The sequence below is a fragment of the Choloepus didactylus genome, chromosome X (assembly GCF_015220235.1).
Source record: "Choloepus didactylus isolate mChoDid1 chromosome X, mChoDid1.pri, whole genome shotgun sequence".
NCBI lineage: Eukaryota > Metazoa > Chordata > Mammalia > Pilosa > Megalonychidae > Choloepus > Choloepus didactylus.
Window position 1 is genome coordinate 30,559,052 of NC_051334.1, and position 21,424 is coordinate 30,580,475.

General features: G+C 38.3%; 1 protein-coding gene across 15 annotated transcripts in view; it reads right to left on the minus strand.

Annotated features, from left to right (window-relative positions):
- DMD (dystrophin) overlaps positions 1-21,424 on the minus strand; it is a 2,178,366-nt gene that overhangs the window by 86,976 nt on the left and 2,069,966 nt on the right. For 14 of the 15 annotated variants that reach the window (XM_037821041.1, XM_037821045.1, XM_037821047.1 and 11 more), the window contains 3 exons: positions 5,279-5,445; positions 2,867-2,978; positions 281-417 (listed from right to left, as the gene is read on the minus strand). In XM_037821041.1, coding sequence (XP_037676969.1) covers positions 281-417; positions 2,867-2,978; positions 5,279-5,445 — 416 coding nt within the window. Of the gene's footprint in view, positions 1-276; positions 418-2,866; positions 2,979-5,278; positions 5,446-21,424 lie in introns of those variants that run through there. The other variant, XM_037821055.1, reaches the window with a different exon arrangement.

Here is a 21,424-nt window from a genome sequence, read left to right on the forward strand (position 1 = left end):
TTGTAAACAGTCTCATAGTTCTTTAAAGCCATCTAAGGCAACCAGTAGCTATGATGTGGGTTTTTTTCCTGTGAAATAAAGTTTTACTTTTGGAAAAGTTACTTTTCCGGAGACATAGGAATGGCATTTGAACACCAGCTTGTTTTTCTCTTTCAACTAAAGTAAATCAATGGAAAGAAATGGAAGAGACTGTTTGCATTTTGGAGTGAAGGAGGATATTCAGCTGAGAGGAGTTCAACTATATGTCATATCAGTCTGTTTTGCTTTCCCTACTACTCACGTTTCCATGTTGTCCCCCTCTAAGACAGTCTGCACTGGCAGGTAGCCCATTCGGGGATGCTTCGCAAAATACCTTTTGGTTCGAAATTTGTTTTTTAGTACCTTAGCAAAGTCGCGAACATCTTCTCCTGAAGTAGTCTGAAAAGAAAATCACAGTGAAATCAAATTTAGAAGAGTACAATTGCAAAGCAAATGACCACTACAGTGTTCTGCCTCATGGCCCTTGTTTTATAATTAAGGATAGTGTAGGGGTTGAGAGCAAAGGCTTTGGAATCAGACAAACAGGGCTTTAAAACCAGGCCTAGTATTCCCTGGTGGGATTAACTTAGCAAGTTATGTACCTCTCTGAGATGCAGATCATCTGCAAAATGGGGACACTGAGATGCTCAACATCATTAGCCATCAGGGAAATGCAATGCAAAACCACAATGACATACTATTTCACACCCACTAGAATGGCTGCTATTAAAAAAAAAACAGAAAATAACAAGTGTTGGAGAAGATGTGGAGAAATAGGAACACTTGCTAATTGTTGGTGGGAATGTAAAATGGTGCAGCCACTGTGGAAGACAGTTTGGCAGTTCCTTAGGAAGCTAAATATAGTATTACCATATGACCTGGCAAGCCCACTACTAGGTAGATACCCCAAGGAATTGAAAGCAGGGACTTGAACAGATATTTGCACACCGATGTTCATAGTGGCATTATTCACAATTGCCAAAAGTGGAAGCAACCCAAGTGCCAGTCAACCGATGAATGGATAAATAAAATGCAGCATACACATATAATGGAATATTATTCAACTGTAAAAAGGAATGAAGTTCTGATACATGCGACAAGCTGGATGGACCCTGAAGACATCATGTTGAGTGAAATAAGCCAGACACAAAAGGACACATATTTTATGATTTCACCAATTTGAAAACAATTAAAATAAGCAAAGCCATAGAGTCAGAAGCTAGAATACAGGTTACCAGGGGATGGGGTGGGAATAGGGAATGGGAAGTTAAGGTTTAAAATGTAAAGGGTTCCTTTTCAGAATGATGGAAATGTTTACGTAATGGATGGTGGTGATGGTAGCACACTGTGAATGCAATTAATAGCTCTGAAATATACATCTGAATATGATTAAACAGGCAATGTTAGATTTACATATGGTGACAGTATAAAAATTTTAAAAAAAATCCATGGAACTACACTACACCAACCAAGAACCCTAAGTTAACCCAAGGACTTTAATTAACAGTACAATTATAAAAATGTGCTATCATCATTTATAATTTATGTTCCACACCAAGGCAAGGTGTTGTTGGTGGGGTGATGGATGGGAATCCTGTATTTTATGCATGACTGTTCTGTAAACCTGCAACTTCTCTAATAAAAAAATTTTTAATGGGGGCATTGATGCCTCAACAACTTGTTATGATGACTAAATGAAGTATACAAATTACTAGGCTACTCAAAAAGTGGCTGTTTATTGAAGCCTTAATGTTGAAAAGGTGACCTTAAGTTTTGCTATACTTAACAGTATTTTAAAAACTATTTAGACCACATTGCTATCATGTTTCACCCACTAAGTGTTGTTTTATTCATGGCAGGGTATGTTCCCCATCACTGATATCCTGATGAAAGGAATCAAAGTGAGAAAGACAATTAGGTAACTAGGGAGGGTCACTCCGATGGAAGAGGAAAAAGTAGAGCTTCTCAAGTTTGGATGTGCATGTGAAATACCTGCAGATCTTGCTAAAATGCAGGTTTTGACTTAGAGAGTTAGGGGCTGGGACCTGAGGTTCTGAATTTCTAATAAGCTCCCAGGGAACGCCCAGGCTGCAAATCAATGGGCCATACTCTGAAGACTCTTGAGTGTGGAGAACATAAGATTTCCACCCAGGTCTGTCTGCATGCAAAGTCTATGCCCTTTCCATTTGACCAAAGATTTTTCAACATTCTTTTAGCCACTGAGCATTTTACTAAAACATCTTAGGAAAGTTCTGCCTCTTAATTATAGAACCTTGGACAAATTATATAACTTCATGGCTTCAGAGTCCTCATCTGTAAAAAGAAGATTAAAATAACAGTACTATGTCACACAGAGTAGTTGAAAAGGTAAACATCTGGCATTTGGTTGGTAATTGTTAGTGTATAAAACATTTGGAAAATGTTAGTGGTTAGTATATAAAACATAAAAGGTGAGGGACATTGATTGAAAGTGATGGGTTATGAATTTGGGAGAACCCAACCCCCACCCCCACCATATCCAACATGCCCCGTGGCCATAAGACTTCTCCACACAATTTCTAAGGCACTGCAAGATAAACGTGAAAACATTTGCCCCACCACCACGCTAACAGAAGAAAACCCTATTTATTCATCCAACAATATCTGTTGAGTATCTAAAACATTCCATGTGTGCCAGGCACTGCTCTAGGCACTGGGGATAGGGTAGATCCTAGAGCCTACAGTTTGGAGCCACAGTAGCTGGGGAACACCTAGGGAAATTATAAATCCCAGCGATCTACAATATCGCACAAAACTGAAACGAATCCCAGATGAACCAACTCTCACATTAGGGAGGCATCTAACTTACCGGGGTACAATATTCCACCATGGGATAGTGCATTTTATGGCCTTTTGCAACTCGACCAGAAAAAAAACAGCTTTGGCAGATGTCATAATTAAAGTGCTTTAGACTTCTGTATCTGGTAGAGAACAAAAACAAACACATATGTATTTCTTCAAATAAAATTCCCAAAGAAGGTTCTTTATAAACCTACTTCCAACATTGTCTTTATTCTAGAAACAGAATGCAATGTACATTAGTCCCACAAGGTAAGTGCTTTGCTTCCCACCTCCAGATTTCTCTGGGGCCTGTCCTGCAGTATCAAAACATTTCGGCAGACAGATTACCTTATAAACATATGGAAGTAGGGGAGAAAAACTCAGCTCTTATTTCAATTCCACTAGGAATTCTCTCAGATTAAGCAGGAAGGAACTGGCAGACTTCTAGTCTTTTGAAGACCAAAAACTAGAATTTAAGAGAACTTCCAAGGGAAATAGATTGATGAATTGCATGCCACCTACCCACTAAGGGGAGTAAGGTTTCTGAAGCAATTATTTTCAAAAAAAATTACAAAGATAAAGCAATTTCATAAGACAAAAGAAAATGAAACAAGAACTCTCAATTAAAATGAGTCTTGCTTTAATTACATTTTCTGATTGGCTGACATGATTCATCTTCAAATAGTTACTTAGGCAATCTTTTATCTCTCTCTCTTCAGCAATCCCTTCCTACATTATCCAGAAGTGATAATTGAAACCCCAAGAAAAGACAAAATTTGAATTAGATGAAATAATTTATAATCTGCTAAGTATCAGTTAGTACATTTCCTTCCATTCTCAGAATACTATATTCTTTGTTTCATACTATATCCCTGTCTTTTGCTTTCTCAGATAAGAACCTTAGCCAATTCAAACAAACATATTCCTTATGTCACATATGGGAATGTGGAAGAGGAAAAAAAAACTACCTTTTTTTTTCAGATCCCAACTCTCTCTCTTTTTTTTTTTTCTTCCAACTCTCTTCTGAGAGGGGCAAAGGAAGGAAGAGAAGTATGGATTCCTAAAATATTCTAATTTGATAAGGACAAAACAATCGAATGTGGAAATGCTCTTTCAGATCCTCTAAAACACTGGCCTCCTTTTTTATTATATAAATTCTAATCCATGCATACAAATTCCATTAGCTAAGGAAGCTGAGAAAAGAAAGGTAAGAAATATAATGCAGTTCCCTGCAGCTTCTCTTTCCTGTCCCCCAGAAATTAGGAAGGAAAGAAGGAGTCTTTCGCAAGTATTACCTACCCACTGTTGTCTATCTAGGCTTTAGAAACCTCTAAAGGTCTTTTTTTAAACCTCTTTGTAAACAGTATAAAGTATGGAATGATAAATACCAATGGCAGAAAAGCGCACCGTGAATAAAAAACACACAAATGGTACAAAGTAGTTATTAAGAAGCAAAGTCATAAAACAAGTCTAAGCAGAACTAGAAAATAGTATTTACCCAGCTGCTAAGTGGATTCTGAACAGGTATAGACTATATAGCTAGTTTACAACTTTGTGGTTTATTAGTCACTATGGAAACCTTGATGTTGATCTAGACGTTTAAATGCATCATTGCTTCAGAATTAGGATTTAGGATTACTGTTAAGTAAGATCAATTCATTACAAAGTATCCTGCTTCCCCAAACAGATCAACAAGTCTGAAGATTTAAGAGCCCATTGTTTTCCACGACATTTTAAGAATATCAGAATAATTACCTGCTAGGTTGCCCTTACCTTTCACTTTTAAATTTATAAGGAACATTTCCTTTTTTTAGCCGTTTCATGAATCTTTCATTTACTAGCATACTTTATATTCCCTTGGAAGTTCGTCAGGATACTATGCAAGGAGTGTAATCGGATTCACAGATAAAGAAGTAAATTCTAGTATGCTTGAAACATTTCTTACTTTTTAAGGGGGGGAAAGTGGTATAAAGTGATTAAGAGACTGAGCTACCATGATGGGTTTCCCAGAATAGAATCATCTCTTAGTTTGATAACTGATTCTTGGAGGGTTTCTATACACAGAAAGACCATGGAAAGACAAAGAGATGGCAAAAACCTCCTTGGCTCAAAGAGGGAGGAGGTAATGTTAATCTTTACGTCCTTGAAGGATAAATACCTTGGTGGAGACAGGCAGTCAGCTCAGTTCAACCCAAAATGTGGCTGTGAAGAGCTGAAGAGTGAAAGTGAAAAGGGACGCCTGCCTAATGAGTCAGAGCCACCCAAATAACCCAGCCATCAGGGGAGTGACAGGAGTGATTGATGTTTGAGTCCCATCACTTTCTTTCCCACTTGGGAGAGGAACAAACTAACAGTAACTGGCAGAGAAGATAAAAGGTAGAGTCACGAAGGGGTAAGAAACAAGAAAGGGAAAAAAAGCATCTTTTTTTGTTCCTAATACCTGAATCCAATGATTGGACACTCCTTGCAGATGTTACACTTGGCCTGATGCTTGGCAGTTTCCGCAGCAGCCACTCTGTGCAGGACGGGAAGCCACACCATCGACTGGGGTTCCAGTCTCATCCAGTCTAGGAAGAGGGCTGCTTCAATCTCAGATTTATTATTAGCCTGTAAGGAAAGGAGAGAGAGAGAGAAGGAGAACAAAAGAGTGCAAGAGAGAAGATGAGAAAGTTCAGGTAACAAGTTAGAAAAAAAAAAAAGAAAGAACAATAGTCGCACAGTGAAGCCCATTTTTCACAACTTGTTCCTGCAAATGTCCCTCTAGGTCACCATGAGCCACCACCTACCCCTTAGACTTTGGTAAACTGCCATTACTCTTTTTGGCCATTAGATGACAAGAAAACAAAACAAAACAAAACAAAGCAAGCAAACAAATGGAAAAAGCAAAATATACACCCAGGTGAGGCTTTATTTAGCTCTAATTTTTAAATAGATACATAAAAGTAAAACGCAAGTACTTATTGATAGAATTCCAAAGGAAGGGAAAAAAAAACACCTCAGGAACTACCGGTTTTTGTTTTCTAGAGAACCTACTTCTCTATGTTTCATAGTCATAATGAAGGGGCTTTAAAATTCAAGTGGTCCCAAAGTCACATTTTACAGATTAAAAAAAAGCTGAGATGTAGATCAGAGAAATAGCTTTCCAAAGGCCTAACAACTAACTGGTGGCAGAGGTGATTCTAGAATTCAAACCTCCTGACCTAGTGCTGTTTACATGGTGCCCTCTTGTTTCTCTGTCTCTCTTTCAAAGTCTAAATTTAATAAATACAATTTTTTCCTAGACAGTACAATGAAAACTCTAAATATATTTACCAATCATTTAATTTATGTTATTGTAGTCATGTATTTTAATTGTCTTTTTTTCTTAACCCTAGATGACTACATGACTGTGTGTTAATTTCTTACATTGCTAATGTTTGCTTTGATTGACCCATATATTGACCAATTTTTTGCTCTTCATTGCTTCTTGCATCTCAAATCTTCTATTTGGGATCCTTTGTCTTCTGCTTGAAATACACATCCTTTAGAATTTTCTTTAGTGAATGTCTCTTGGTGGAAAATTTCTCAGTTTCTTTGAACATATTCTTGATAGATATCTTCGTTGGGTATAGAATTTTAGATGAAAAGGTTTTTTGATTTTTTCTTTTGTTTTAGCACAGCAAAATATTATTTGACTTTTATCTCGCTTTCCCTGTAGTTACTGCTGCCAAGTCAGCTGCTCCTTTGAAGATAATCTGTCCTCTTCCCGACTTTCTTTGGTTTTCTGCATATTGTGTTGTTTCTAGAGTTTCATTTATACTGCTTAAGATTCGCAAGGCTTCTTGAACCTGTGATGAAGGGTCTTTAATCAGCTCTGGAATCTTCTCAGTCATGATCTCAACAAACAGTGCTTATTCTCCATTTGTTCTCTCCTCGGCATACAGAGGACCTTCTTGATCTATCTTCCATGTCTCTGAACAGGCCTTCCCTATTTTTCCTTTTTTTGTTTTGTTTTGCTTTTTGTTTTTCTGTGCTTCACTGATAATAATTCCTTCCGACATGTTTTCTGGGTATCTACTTACCAGACTGGGTATCTATTTACCAGAATGCTCTCTTCAGCAGCATCCAGCCTGCTGTAGACCCATACAGTAAGTTTTAAATTTTGGCTACTGTATTTTTTAATACCTAGACATTCTATTGGGTCATTTTAAAGGTCACTTTTAAAGTTTGTGGTTTCCTGCAGATATTGTTCAGTCTTGTCTTATATTTTTTTAAAATAGAGTAAACATAGCTTAAAAAATAACTAATACATGAAATTACTGTGGGTCTACTTCTGTGCTCTGCCATTTCTGTTGCGTCTCATCTTGGTTTCTTGTGGGTTTAATTTTTTCTTTTTTCTTTCTTTCTTTTTTTTTTTTTTTTTTACTATGTATTACTTCAACCTTAAAAAATTATTTTCTGGAGACACTTTGAGCCCTAGAATTACGGTGCCTTCTCCAGAGATGATTTTCATTTGCTTTTGCCAAGAATCAAGGGGCACTACTGTTCCAAGGCCAATTTAAATGGAATATATAATATGTGATACTTAGTATCATAACAAATAATGAATATTTGAACTGCAAACCTATGTTGCTTTGAATGTGGTTTGCTAATAAAGGGATCCATTCATATTTCAGACAGAAATGCAGTAGGGTTTGGATGGACAGGTCACTTGGCTTACAACACTGACCACTTCAGCAGGACTCTAGTTGCTACCCCAACTATAAATTTAACAGCATTATAATGAGCTGTTTAACCTTGAATTTCCTAGCTACAAAATGGTATCAATTTAAACCACTGACCAAAAGCTTTTGTTGAGCACTTTTCTCTGTGTAGAGTGCCATCACAGAGGTACTTTTACAGAAAATAAAATTTAAACAAAAAGAAATTTTAGAATTTCAAGATGACAGAGACCATGCAATTCAATTCATCCTTTTGGAATGGTGCCACATTGCTGGAAGAATTTCAGCAGTCACTGAGTTCAAACTCTTATCTAATGCCAGTGTGTTCGCTCAGCCACTAGAAAAATACCACCTGTGAGAGGGAGCAGACAACCTTAAAAGACAATCTTGAATGTACATGTGTGGGTACCCCCCATCAAAAGTGCTTTATCACACTGAGCTGAAATCTGCCAGCAAAGCACACAGGAGCGGAGGCTCCAGAGTCAACCCACATGGGTTCAAACCCAGCTTTGCCACTTACCAGCTGTGTGACCTTGGGAAAATGACTTTCTCTCTCTGTATCTTCATTATCCTCTGCTATGAAATGGAAATAGTAATAGTGCCTACCTCAAAGAGTTGTTTTAAGAATGAGAGAACAAATGAAAAGCACTTGGAACGGTGTGGCACACAGCAAGGGCCATGTCCGTGTTTCCTATTTTTACTGTTGTATTATTATTATCCATTTGACCAGAAACCCAGAAGATTTCGGCCCTCTTGCAGCCCTTTATAAGTATTTTTCCAGAGCTGTCATGTCTCTCCAAGCCTCTTCATCCCTACTTCTTTTATTTCTTCCTCATATGACATGGCTTGGTTTGCCATTGTCCTTCTAAATACTATTTCCCAAAGGTGATCTTCTGGGAATGGTACCTCCATTTCTCCAGACAGTATAATTGGATTACTTTCTTTTATTTTGTACTGTAGGTTCACACAGAGTTTGGAATCAACTAAAACCTCTGGGTCAGTGTTCCCCAATGCATCCAGCAGATCAATCGTGCAGCAAAATGCTTCATGAAAAGAAGGTCAAATTAATTAAGGAAACATTGCACATTATATCCACCTCTTAAAATTCTTAATGCATGTTAACATATTAAAAGCTGAGAAGGTCGCCAGTAGAGAAACATGTTGAACTTTGCTTGACTTCAGAATTTCCTACACTTAATTACTCAGTGATTCCAAGACCTTTAAAAAAAAAAAATACACATGCACACACACACACACACAGCCTGTGAACACCACAAAGTATTATGTCCTGCTGGACATTATAAAAAATGCTATTCTTGGCTTTTTCCAGTGATTCCTCCACTCTGTGTTTGGTCGTTTGGGATTTGTTTCTCTTCACTTCTGTCAAGGACTTTTCTGTTAGTTGGGCCCATTATGCAATCTCACCAATATCTTTAATAATCCTAACTCTATACCAATGAATTAGCCATGCTTCCCAACTTTGTGAAATTTTTACATTTTACTTAAAACATGTTCTGTCTGCATCAAAAAGTCACTGGTGAAAACATTAAACAGGCCACGGTCAAATATCAGCCACACCACCATAGCCCACATCTCAGGCCAACATGAATCCATTATTCAGTCCTCTCTGGTTGTTGAACCATGACTCTTCCCAGTTATATAATCTAGTCTCTACTGCACATTTATAAATTTTTTTACACAAAGACATGGTAAGAGACTTTGTCAAAAGAATTGCAGATGTTCAGCTACAATATATCATATAACAGTCCCTTGTTCAACTGGTCTAGAAACCACCCTTACCAAAATAACCCTTTCAATTACCATATGACCCAGCAATCCCACTTGTAGGTATATTCCCAAAAGAATTGAAAGCAGGGACTCAAACAAGTATTTGCATACAGACGTTCATGGTGTTGTCACAATTGCCAAAAGATGGAAGCAACCCAAGTGTCCATCAACTGAGGAATGGATAAACAAAAGTGTGGTATATACATAAAATGGAGCATTCATTATTCAGCCATTAAAAAAGAATGTAGTTCTGATACATGCGAAAACATGGATGAAGACAGCATTTTGAGTAAAATAAGTCAAACACAAAAGGACAAATGTATGATCTCACTGATATGAAAAAATTAGAATAAGCAAAATCATAGCCTGAATTTAGAATATAAGTTACCAGGGGACAGGTTGGGGGTTGGGAGTAGGGAGTTAATGCTTAATTAGTACAGAATTTCTGTTGGGGGTGATAGAAAAGTTTCAATAATGGATGGTGGCCACGGTAGCACAATTTGAGTGTGACCAACACCACTGAATTATACATTTGAATGTGGTTAAAAGAGGGCAATTTTAGGGTGTATCTACTATGTTAACAGAATAAAAATTTTTAAAAATACCATAGGACTGTACAACACAAACAGTGAACTCTAACGTAAACCATGGATTACAGGTAATGGTATAATTATAAAAATATTGTTTCATCAATTGTAACAACGTACCACACTAATGCAAAGTATTAGTAATACGGAAAACTGTGTGTGTGCTGGGGGTAGTGTATCAGTTTACTCTCACTTAATCTGAACATGTATTTTTCCTGAGTTATGCTTAAATGATAGTTTGTTTAATAAGGGATTAAAATACATGGTGCAGAATAAAAATACATGCTTAACACAGAGAGCATAATAATAACATAAAGCTCTGTTCATTCTAAAAGACACACACACAAAATTTGACCATGAATCGGCAACAGTGTAGGTATAAAATAATAAAATAAAACAAGAAAAAAAACATGCCTTTGATGTATAACTAAAGGTATAGCCAGAAGAATGTCAGGGAATTATCTCATTACTCTCAGTACTGTTCAAACCCTTCTGAGAAAACAGCGTCTAGGTCTGGTAGCTATGGCTGACCCAGAACTTAGAGAAGAGAAGGCCTGGCAGAAAGGCACAATGATAATTAAAGGGTTTGAAAAACCTATGAGAACAGCTTAAGGGAATTGGGATTATTTAGCCATGGGAAAAAAAAAAAGAGAACGGGCGAGAAAAGAGTGGCTGAAGGGGCGATTTAATAACAGTTTTCAATTATGTGAATGCCTCTTGCAGAGGGGTCTGCGACCAGCTGTTCAATCCCTCCACTGAGGACAGAACAAGAAGAAACAGGCTTAAGCAGCATGAAGAATTTAGGCTGTAACTCACACGGAAGAATTTCCTGATGCTGAAAGTTGTTAAAACATTAGTGTGAATTACCAAGGGAAGCTGTAGAATGTTCACTTCTTTTAAAATACTATAGATTCTCCTGTGCTTAAAGGTTGGAAAAATCTCAAGGTTCTTTCTAGCTCCAAAGATGTAAGATCTATCTTTTTGGCTCTTTTAAAACTGCTAGCCTATACCAACTGACAGCACTGAAGACATGATATGGGGATTAACACTCGCATTCTGTTTCGATCTTTCATTTTTACTACAAACCATTCTGTATTCTAGTGGTATATTCTCTGTCCTTTTGTCTGGCAACAGAGAAGGAAAAACATTAAAAACCAGGCAAGCTTCTATAAAGATCTAACAGAACTAGAGTGAAAACCCAGATAAAATTACATTTTGATCACTTTAAGAAACAATAACCATGGACAGATCAGAACAGTAGGAAGCTTTTGAGGTCAAAAAACAGGTACAGTGGCATTGGATTGAATTAATCTTTATAGGTACCATCATTTATTGCCATACATATGAGCCTCAGATATCTTCTTTTCTCGCTATCTGTGATGACATTGGCCTTACCCTTAAATGCCAGTTTCAAACCTGTAAGCAAACACTCTCAGAGTGGTCTATTTAGCCCTGTGTTTTGTTTTTGTTTTCCCAGCACCTCCTTTTCCCTCTCCTATGGCATATACACACCAAAAAAGTAGATACCACAGCTCCTGCAGTTGTGAGAGCCACAGTATGGAAGTTATCTTGGGTTTCCCCTCCTTCTTTGTTGGGCCTCACCTATCAGCAACTCTCTGTAGCACAGAGGCTAGGGGAGAGAATCAAGTTGTCGTCACTGTTGCTCTGTTACAGCAGATCTGGGATGGCTTTATACATACATCATCTTAAAAAGGCATAACGACAGTTAAAGGGATGCCAGTATCTGGAATTTCTAGCCGAGAGATTTAACTAGCGATATACTAAATGCAAAGGGCATGACATGGCAAGTTAAGAGTCAGGGAATCTAAGTGATTGTTTGTGATGTTACTTGTAAAAATAAAAAGTATGTATACATATCTTTTGAAGTGCTGAAAGGAAAATAGTACTTTATATTCTTTATCACATCACTTTTTCTAAGTGTTCAATATTGCCCTGTTTATTTTTCTGTGCTCTGTTTTGTAGCCTTAAGAAGTGTTTCAAACATATCTGAATGTATAAAATAAGTAAATACCCTACATGGTGTGATGCTGCATTATATATATAAAACTGTGTGCATATATTTAAAAAAAAGAGTTAGGGAATCTTCTGGGTTTCAGAATAACTTTTGGGTTTCTGTCATGTTGTGCTTTCCATGAACCCTTGGGCACTGAAGGGCCAGGTCACAAATGGCGGCCTGGGGGTCAACCCGAATACTCACTTTTGTCCCAGGACAACAGTATCGATTCATGGCTACAGCAGAAAGGCAATGAGAAGATTTCTCAGCAAGCGGGCACCCTGGCTACCATAAACATATACATCATATTTTTTAGAGAATGCAATTGGCATCTCAATTGGGAGGTCTGTGAAAATCATGTCAATACTTAATAAACCGAAATAATTAGTATGTAGAGAAGTACACATTACGCAAGCAATCGTGCACAGTAGTGTTCAGATGATAACAAGGAACCACGAACACAAACAATACTTGCCTACACTTTCTGAGGTTTTCTCCTAGATTGCAGGTTACTTACAGACAGGAACTATGCTTCTAGACTCTACATAAAAGTCTGATGAATTGAACGATGGGTGGGAATTAAGTTGCAATGTGGTCACAATGAATAAAAGGCAGGGTTATAGGATCTGAATGAGCTGAGACTGAAAGTAAAAACTGCCCAGTCATCTGGAAGATCCAAAAATTAAACTTTTAAGGATTATCTAAGGGAGAGAAGAAAAAAATAAGTATTTTCAAACTGCCCAAAGTTTACTTTTAAATAATTTGTGAAGTAGATGCCTGTTCTTTGCTGGTTACTTTGTTATTGTATCACACAAAAAAGGCTAAAAGACTATTTCTAGCTATGGAGAGTATGTTTAGAATGACCTGGCTTAAAAGATAGCAATACACAAATTTCAAACTGGGTGCCCTAAAGGGAGCTCATGGGCAAGCAGCCATGCTCTAAAGCAGCGGTTCTCAACTACGGATGATTCTGTTCCTCCACAGGACATCTGACAATGTTTTGAGACACTTGTGGTTGTCATAACTTGGGGGGAGGGTGGTGAACAGGGGAGGAAGTGATACTGGTGTCTAGTGGGTAGAAGCCAGGGATGCTGCTAAACATCCTACAATGCACAGGACAGCCCCATATAACAAAGAATTATCTGGGCCAAAGTGCCAGTGCCCGGCCCTACATTTGACATCATCATAGTTCATTTGTCAAAATTAAGAAACCCACATTGGTACATTACTGTGAACTAAACACCAGACTTCACTGGCAGCCCCAAAGGGCACCTAACAGGAGGCATCTGTCCTCCACACCACAGAAACTGAGAAGCCAGGTTAGGCCCATTCAACTCTCTCCCAACTGACTGAGAAAGAAATGCCATGATGGTTAATATATTGTGGAGAGAGGGAGCAAAGAGGACGAACAAATCAAAACACCCAAGTGGAAGTCACAAGGGAACAGGCTACAAATTGCATACCCTGATTTGACATCACACTGCTTCTCAAATAGACAACTCTATGCAATATATTCCAAGATAAAGAGTAACAGAAATGTATATATTTAATCATGGCTAATAATGATCCCAAGCAAGATAAGGCAAGCCAGCTAGTACAAGGAGAGAGAGTCAGAGATATGCTTTAATTTTATCTAGATTTCATGCCCATTTAGAGGACAAATAATAACTAAACATAAAAACACTGAATATATATATGCACGAATAGAATTCTCAAACATTCTATTGACCGAAGAAGGTCAATTTATGGGAAACACTGGGGACAAACCACAGATTTGAAGAGGGGTTAATCTCTCCTTCCTGGCTATTTTCATCTTCTATTTTCACCAGTAAAATGTGCTCTTCAGAAATCCCAACAACCATTTCAATGTTGCTGCCATTGTTACTGGTAATGGCATCAACAGCTGACAACTCAACTTTTCTGGCCCTTATTGTAAAAAACCCTACTGCTTGGAAAGATGTGCTGAATTTAAATTTATCAGAACTGTTTTGTGAATTACAGCCTGTACACAAAGATTTAAAACTACAAGGAGAATGGCTAGTCAGGGTCAGACGGGAATAGGCAGTTCCCGACTGTTCCCTGAGCTGTTATTACAATTTCTTTAACAACCTCTAAATCTACCAAGGGCATCAGTGAAATATTTTACATAAGAGAAGCCTGCACTAGCAACGAACATAAAAGGAGGAACAAGAGCAAGTTGTAAAGAATATTAATGACTCTTCTTCCAAACAATCCCAGGTTTTATGAAAATGAAATGAATGATTAAAAAAAAAAGTCTCCTACAAAACTACACAAAACCTGGATATGTAACACATAAAACAGAAGGAAGGTGGCATTTTGATCCTCTTAGACGCAAGGTAGTTGTGCTTTACCTTTGAGTTGCTGCAGAAACTAACCTGTAGAGCAAAAGGGATCATTTACGTGAGGTTCCGTGCGCTGTTTATCCCCATTGTGCTCTTAGTCTATGCTCCTTCTCTTCAGAGAACAATTGGTCTCTCGTGAAAAGCCACAGTATACGGACAACACTGTTTTCTATCCCCCATGGCTCCTCTATTACAAGAGTTTTTAGCCAGAAGATCAGGTAAGACTTTGCTAATAATGGTCACTCTTTGAACTAAGTACCGTAATCCATTTTCCTTTCTGCCTTTCCCATTTATAACATTTAGCATATGATCAGAGAGACTTGGAGGTAAGTAGCAATTGAGATAATCTGCTTTTTCTTTACTGGATAAGGAAAGGCTCAAAGAGGTTAAAAAAACAGCTTAAGATTGTCTATTTTTTTAAATATTAAAAAATATATGCTTAAATTAGTCTTAAAAAGAGGGGACAAAATTGATTTCTTAAGGGAACATACAGGCTGATTTCTGAATCTTCTGACTCTTTAACTTGTTTGAGACTACCAGAGGCTCTGATATCTAAGTAAGCAAGGCCGATGTAGGAGATACCCAGGTACTAACTCTTGAGCTGAATTCTATGCTGATTTACTGACAGCCACAAGGTGGTATAAAAGTGAATACCTAAAAGCACTATGATAAATGCATACTCGTGTCTCCTCTGATCGCTTCCTTTCCCCCTTCTTTTTGGCATTATGGGCTCTTTCTATTGCTAGATTCTGTGGCATATATGAGCTGTATGGACTGATGGGTGCAGATCAACATATACTGAAGGAGCAAAAAGGAAAAAAAGAAACAGAAAAGCCTATGAGCTTTTCAATCCTCATTAGCTCAAACCTTGTGTTTTAGTCACATTTACTTGTTTCTTCTATAAGAGAGTTGGTTGATGTGGATATAGATTTATTAGACATATCTTTACATCGCTATGGAGAAAAAGTAATGTTAATTCCATGCACTGGCATTTTAAACAATGACCTGGCCAAAATGTTGTCCAAAGGCAGTTGAGTCAGGAGTTGTTCTATTCTTTGTCATGCAAAACCACTTTGGATGTCCATAGTGATACTCAAAAGGAAAAGGGAGGGAGATCTCTTCCTTTACAAAAGAAAGCTTGCTAATATATGCAGAAGGAATGGCAGAATCAGAAAATCACTATTATGCAGCTACCAGTGTAATAATTGAATTGGACAAGGATCATCAATAGATGATAAAATGAGAGGTTGAAAGGCTGATGAGTAACAGGATATTCACAGGGTCTCAAAATATCACAAAATTTCTTTCTAATGACAAAGGGTAAAAGATACTTTTACAATGGAAATATCTGGCAGACACCACCTTAATGTTCTTAGTGGTACCAATACGAGCAAAGTGTTATTCGGTCCCTCCTGACATGATATAGTGGGAAGTACGCAACATCACCTCTATTGTCTTCTTGCCAAAAAAATTTTAAGCTCTAAGTAATCATGAGTAAACAACCAGACAAATCTAGGATGTGGTATATTCTTCAAGAGAGCTGACCTGGGCTCTTCAAAAATGTCAGTGTCATGAAAGAAAAAAAAAAGGCTGGGAGAGCGTTCAAGATTAAAGTAAATTCAGAGACAGGAGAGGCAAATGCAAAGCAATAGCCTTGACTGGATTCTGGAAGAAAACAAACAGCCAGCTCTGGGGGACATTCTGGGGTCAAGGGGGAAATTTCCATGTAGGCTGCATGCGAGATGACATTATTGAATTGCTGTTGAATTTGAGTGTGATGATGGCATTGCAGTTATGTAGAATGTCCTTTAAGGAAAATAAGATATACAGTGAAGTTGAAGCAGGGCTAGAATAAGGGCGGTGGCTGGCTGATGAGCAAAGGGCAAATTCCAAGTGGTCAGGCCCCAAAGAGAAAGGTATCTATGAGAAGAACAGCAATAAACAGCTCCTGGGGGCCAATGGACCCCACCTGAGTGAGTCCTCTAAGCTCAAGTAGCTACAATCAAGGGAAACGGGAGGGTAGTGGTTAATAAAAATTCCAAAAGGAACAAACATCTATAAAAGCAGATTGCCCCACAGTGTCAGGGCTTCTTGCCTCTCTTTTCTTGCAAGAGTGCCTGCATGTCCTCTCGAATGTGTTCTTAATAAATTTTCTACCTGCTTACTCAAGCTGTGCTGTGTCTTTGAATTCTTTCTCACGGCATGGCCAAGAACCTAGGAACCCAATCTGGCAACAGAGTGTTTATGGGTTTATATTATGATGTACCCTTATTTTTAAATGGTAAAGGGGAAAAGTGTGTGTGTGTGTGTGCACGCGCGCGTGTGTACACATACAGACACATACATGGACAAGGGGAGAGGAGGGAAAAGTAAATGCGGCAAAATACTAAGCATGAGTTGCACAGATGTATGGGGTGTACAGGTGTTCTTTATATTTTCCCTTCCTCTTCTTTACCCTTGAAATTTTCCAAAATAAAACACTGGTTGAACATTATTGTTTCTTCCAAGTCACTCCCTCCTAGGGGATAAGGAGGTAAGAGTGACTTTAATAACTCTGAAGGGGGAAGGTAAATGGCACTAATGTCAATGGTATAAAACTTGAAAAGCGCCTCAGGATTAGTGTGCTTAAAAAACACAAAGCTATCAGAGAGCTGATTTCCTCCCTGCTCTCTTACCTTCATGGGTCCTAAAACATCCCCTCATACATCATGCTTAGAAGTGCTTTCCTGAGATGTCTAAATGTAAATCTCCAGTCATGAAAATAACTTCAAGTGAAATGTTTATTGTTTGGAAATAAGGATTGAGAGGTCAAGAGTTATTTTTGTGAAGACAAAGAAGTAAAAGGCTTCCCATAACTGCTGTCTTGGATAGAAATCAAGTATTTCATTCCAAGTTCTGAAGCTAATCAGCAGGTTGGAGGCCAGCAGTCACTGCTCTAAATATTAATCAAGACTCTGAATCACCCATTAAAAATAAAATCAGCACAAACAATAACAAACAGTGATTATCTACTTTTCATTTACACCTTCAAGGACAACTGTCCAGACCTCAGGTTCTCCACTCCACCTGACTAATACACCAATTAACACCATGGCCACAGGGAACATAAGCACAATTTTTAAATCTATGCAAATAGAGTAAGTATACTCTATTTTGTTAATTTACGCTAGAGCGCTCTTACTTAACAGAAAAGTTTTATATATACATTTTAAAGAACATATATCTAAATTATAGATGTCATGGAATATACTTTCTCAATCATGACACATTTACATAATGTGTAAAGTACAAGATATACAGTTAACTCTCTCACTACTGCCTCCTACAGTCCTTTAAAATCTAGATCCAGGAAAGACAAAATGATAGGAATAGAAAATTGATCAATGGTTTCTAAAGATTCGGGGGCAGGGTGGGGCAGCAGGGGACAGTGACTGACACCAATGTAACAGTGTGAGGGAATTTTAGGAGGTGATGGAAATGTTCTGTGTCTTGATTGTAGTTGTGGTTACATGGCTATAAGCATTTGTCTAAATTCACAGAACTTAACACCAAACAGTAAATTTAACTGTACATAAAAAAAAGGTTCCTTTAAAAAAAGGCAAGATGAAAAAATTTTTAAAATATTTTATCAAGTGCCAAATCAAAAAAATTTAAATGTAGCTGTTGGATCATGTGATCAAGACACACTAAGGACCTCAGATAAACATATAAGAATATCCCAGGAGAAAGTTTTGCACTTGTCTTAATCTTAAATCATCTTTACAGAAGTAACTTTCCATCAACAAAAATCCAATTTACAATTCAGTAACAAACATGGAAAAAAAGAGAAAATGGTAAATGTTGAACTCATGTTTCCTTGTTTCCATGAGCTTTCTGGGTAAGTTTAAATGTAAATCAGAGTTAATGGGAATAGAAGAAAGGGAATCAAGAATAATCTTCCAAGTAAAGCATGGCTCCGAAAAAAAAAAAAACTTTTTTTTGCATCAGCACTTCCTGCTTCAACTTGGAAGGATGGAAGGATGAAAGGAAGGAGAGGAATTTGGTCACAAAAATGAAGTGTCCCTTTAGAAGGCTGAGGAGGGAAAGCAGAATGATATATGCTTTTCCTTAGTGTATGGAAGAAACAGATTTCGACTACAACACAAATCTACCTTCAATGAGTAGTTTACTATGCCAAAATACTGGTGAAGCAAACACCTATCAGTCCACAGTGAGAAGATAACCAAACCAACCACAACAAATTCAATGGATAATTAAGAAGCTAAACCCATAGTAGCTTGAATTAAAAACAAAAAGAAAAACAGAAGCAATTGAAAACCAACAGTCAACTCAAGATAACACTGATAATACTCTGATAAACAGTCCTTCCTGAAAATTGCAGGGCTTCCAACTAACTGCCCAAGAGCAGGCCCAGTAGGAGTTCAGGGATATCTCCAAGTTTTCCAAAGCAGCCAGCCTTCTTAGTGCAAGGCTGAATTAAGAGTATTAGGGTCTGGAGGCGGGGCAAGATGGCTGAGTGGTGAGGAGCAGAATTTCGTCTCTCCCCTAGAGCAGCTGGCAATTACCCAAGAACTATATGAAACAGTGCTTTCGGGGTCTCCAGTAACCAGTCACACATTGGACACAAGTTTGGAATTGGAGGAAAAGCTGAGATCGCAGCCAACATTGTAAGTTCCCCGGACCAGGGGTCTGGCGCCCCTCCCCACCCAGACCTCACAGACTGTCTTGCTGCCGGCTCCCTGAAAGGGGGGAAAAAAAAACCAAAAAACAGCAATCTGCTGAGGGCAAGAAGGGAGGCTCAACCCAGCCTGAACTGCAGAATTAATTAACAAATTAATTGACTAACTTTGGGAGCTGGGGTGCTAAAGAAGGGCTGGGCTCTGAGAAGTGGGAGCACATAAAAGCAGGCACCCATTCCCAGACTCCAAAAAAGCCATTTTTTTTCCTACATTTTGTCCCTTCTGGCTTCTCACTGATCCCTTATCTTTTTGCATTTCAATAGCCCCTGGCAGGGGTGGAACTGAAGCGGCTGGAGAGTAATTATCAGACAATAGCCCAAAGCATATCTATTCTGACACTGACAAAACTTCCAGGCTGGGGAAAGACTTTTAAAAGAGACTCTTTTTTTTTTTTTTTTCCTTTTTTCTTTTTCTTGATTTCTTTTCTATTTTTTTTTTTTTTAAATCTAAAAGTAATATATGTGGTTATTTTCCATCGGAAAGCCCCCACAGTGTCTTTGAATTCCGTATTCACTACTGAAGGCCTCCACCCCCGTCTTTAATTGGCAACTCAGGCTGACCAAGGAATCTACCTGGAGAGGCCCCAAAGAGGAGAGGGGAGAAGGGAATAGTGCCCCTGAGAGACAACTGGAGTTCTGAGGATTGGGAGAGTGGAGGGAGGTCCAGCTCAACTGGCAGTCCTCCTTCTGGGAATTCAGACCCCAGGGGCTGGAATTCAGATTCCAGCTTCAGTCAGCCACGCCCCTGACAGGATCAGAGTCACCAGGAGAACTAAAGTCTACATATCTCCATACACTGGTGGGGGAGCTGCGGGCTGGCCAGCGCCACCTGCTGGACAGGAGAGGAAAAGCACCAATTCTAAAGGCCTCATAGGAGGGTCTCATTCTCAGGAAAACTCCATACCCTCCCAATGAGACCTGGGCCTCACTAGACTGGGAAAATATGACTAGGGTCGACCATATCTGAGGAGACCCACTCACAAAAAGGTTACATAGAGGCAGAGCAAGAAACAGAAAAAACAAGAGGGGAAAAATTCTGATCAACTAAATAGAACCTAAGTTAGAGGTCTAGAATAAGTTGAACTGAATAACAGAGGCCAGAAAACAAAGCCAACCAACAAGAAAACCACTAAGTAAAAGACAGAAAACAAGCTCCAAAATAAACTAATCAAGAGAATCAGATGCCTAGACAACTTAAGATAACAAGCCATACCAGGAAACACGAAAACATGGACCAGCCAAAGGAACAAACTAATAGCTCAGCTGAGACACAGGAGTGGAGGCAACTAATGCTAAATAAATTTGATGAAATGAAGGAAGATATAGCAAAAGAGCTGAAGGATATAAAGAAGACACTGGCTGACCATAAAGAAGAATTCATAAACTTAAAAAAACAAATGGCAGAACTCATGGGAATGAAGGCCACAATGGAGGATATGAAAAACACAATGGAGGGACACAACAGTAGATTTGAACAGGCAGAAGAAAGGATCAGTGAACTGGAAGACAGGTCATTCGAATTCATACACACAAAAGAACAGATGGTGAAAAAAATGGAAAAATATGAGCAGGGTCTTAGGGAGCTGAGTGATAACATGAAACGCACAAATATACGTGTTATGGGTATCCCAGAAGGAGAAGAGAGGGGAAAAGGGGCAGAAAGAGTAATAGAAGACATATTCATTGAAAATTTCCCAACTCTTATAAAAGACAGAAAATTAGAGATTCAAGAAGTACAATGTACCCCAAATAGAATAGATCCCAATAGACCTACTCCAAGACACTTACTGGTCAGATTGTCCAATGTCAAAGACAAAGAGAGGATTCTGAAAGCAGCAAGAGAAAAGCAATCCATCACGTACAAGGGAAAGTCAATAAGACTATGTACAGATTTCTCTGCAGAAACCATGGAGGCAAGAAGACAGTGGCATGATATATTTAAGATACTGAAAGAGAAAAACTGCCAACCAAGAATTCTATATCCAGCAAAACTTTCCTTCAAAAATGAGGGAGAGATTAAAACATTTTCAGACAAACAGACACTGAGAGAGTTTGTGAATAAGAGACCAGCACTACAAGAAATACAAAAGGGAGTGAGTGCTACAGGCTGATAGGAAAAGACAGGAGAGAGAGAGTTGGAGAAGAGTGCAGAAATGAAGATTATCAGGAAAGGTAAAAGGAGAGGAAAAAATAAGATATGACATATAAACTCCAAAAAACGAAATGGTAGTAGAAAGTACTGCCCTTACAGTAATAACACTAAATGTAAATGGATTAAACTCCCCAATAAAAAGACACAGACTGGCAGAATGGATTAAAAAACAGGACCCATCTATATGCTGTCTACAAGAAACTCACTTTAAACACAAGGACAAACATAGAATGAAAGTGAAAGG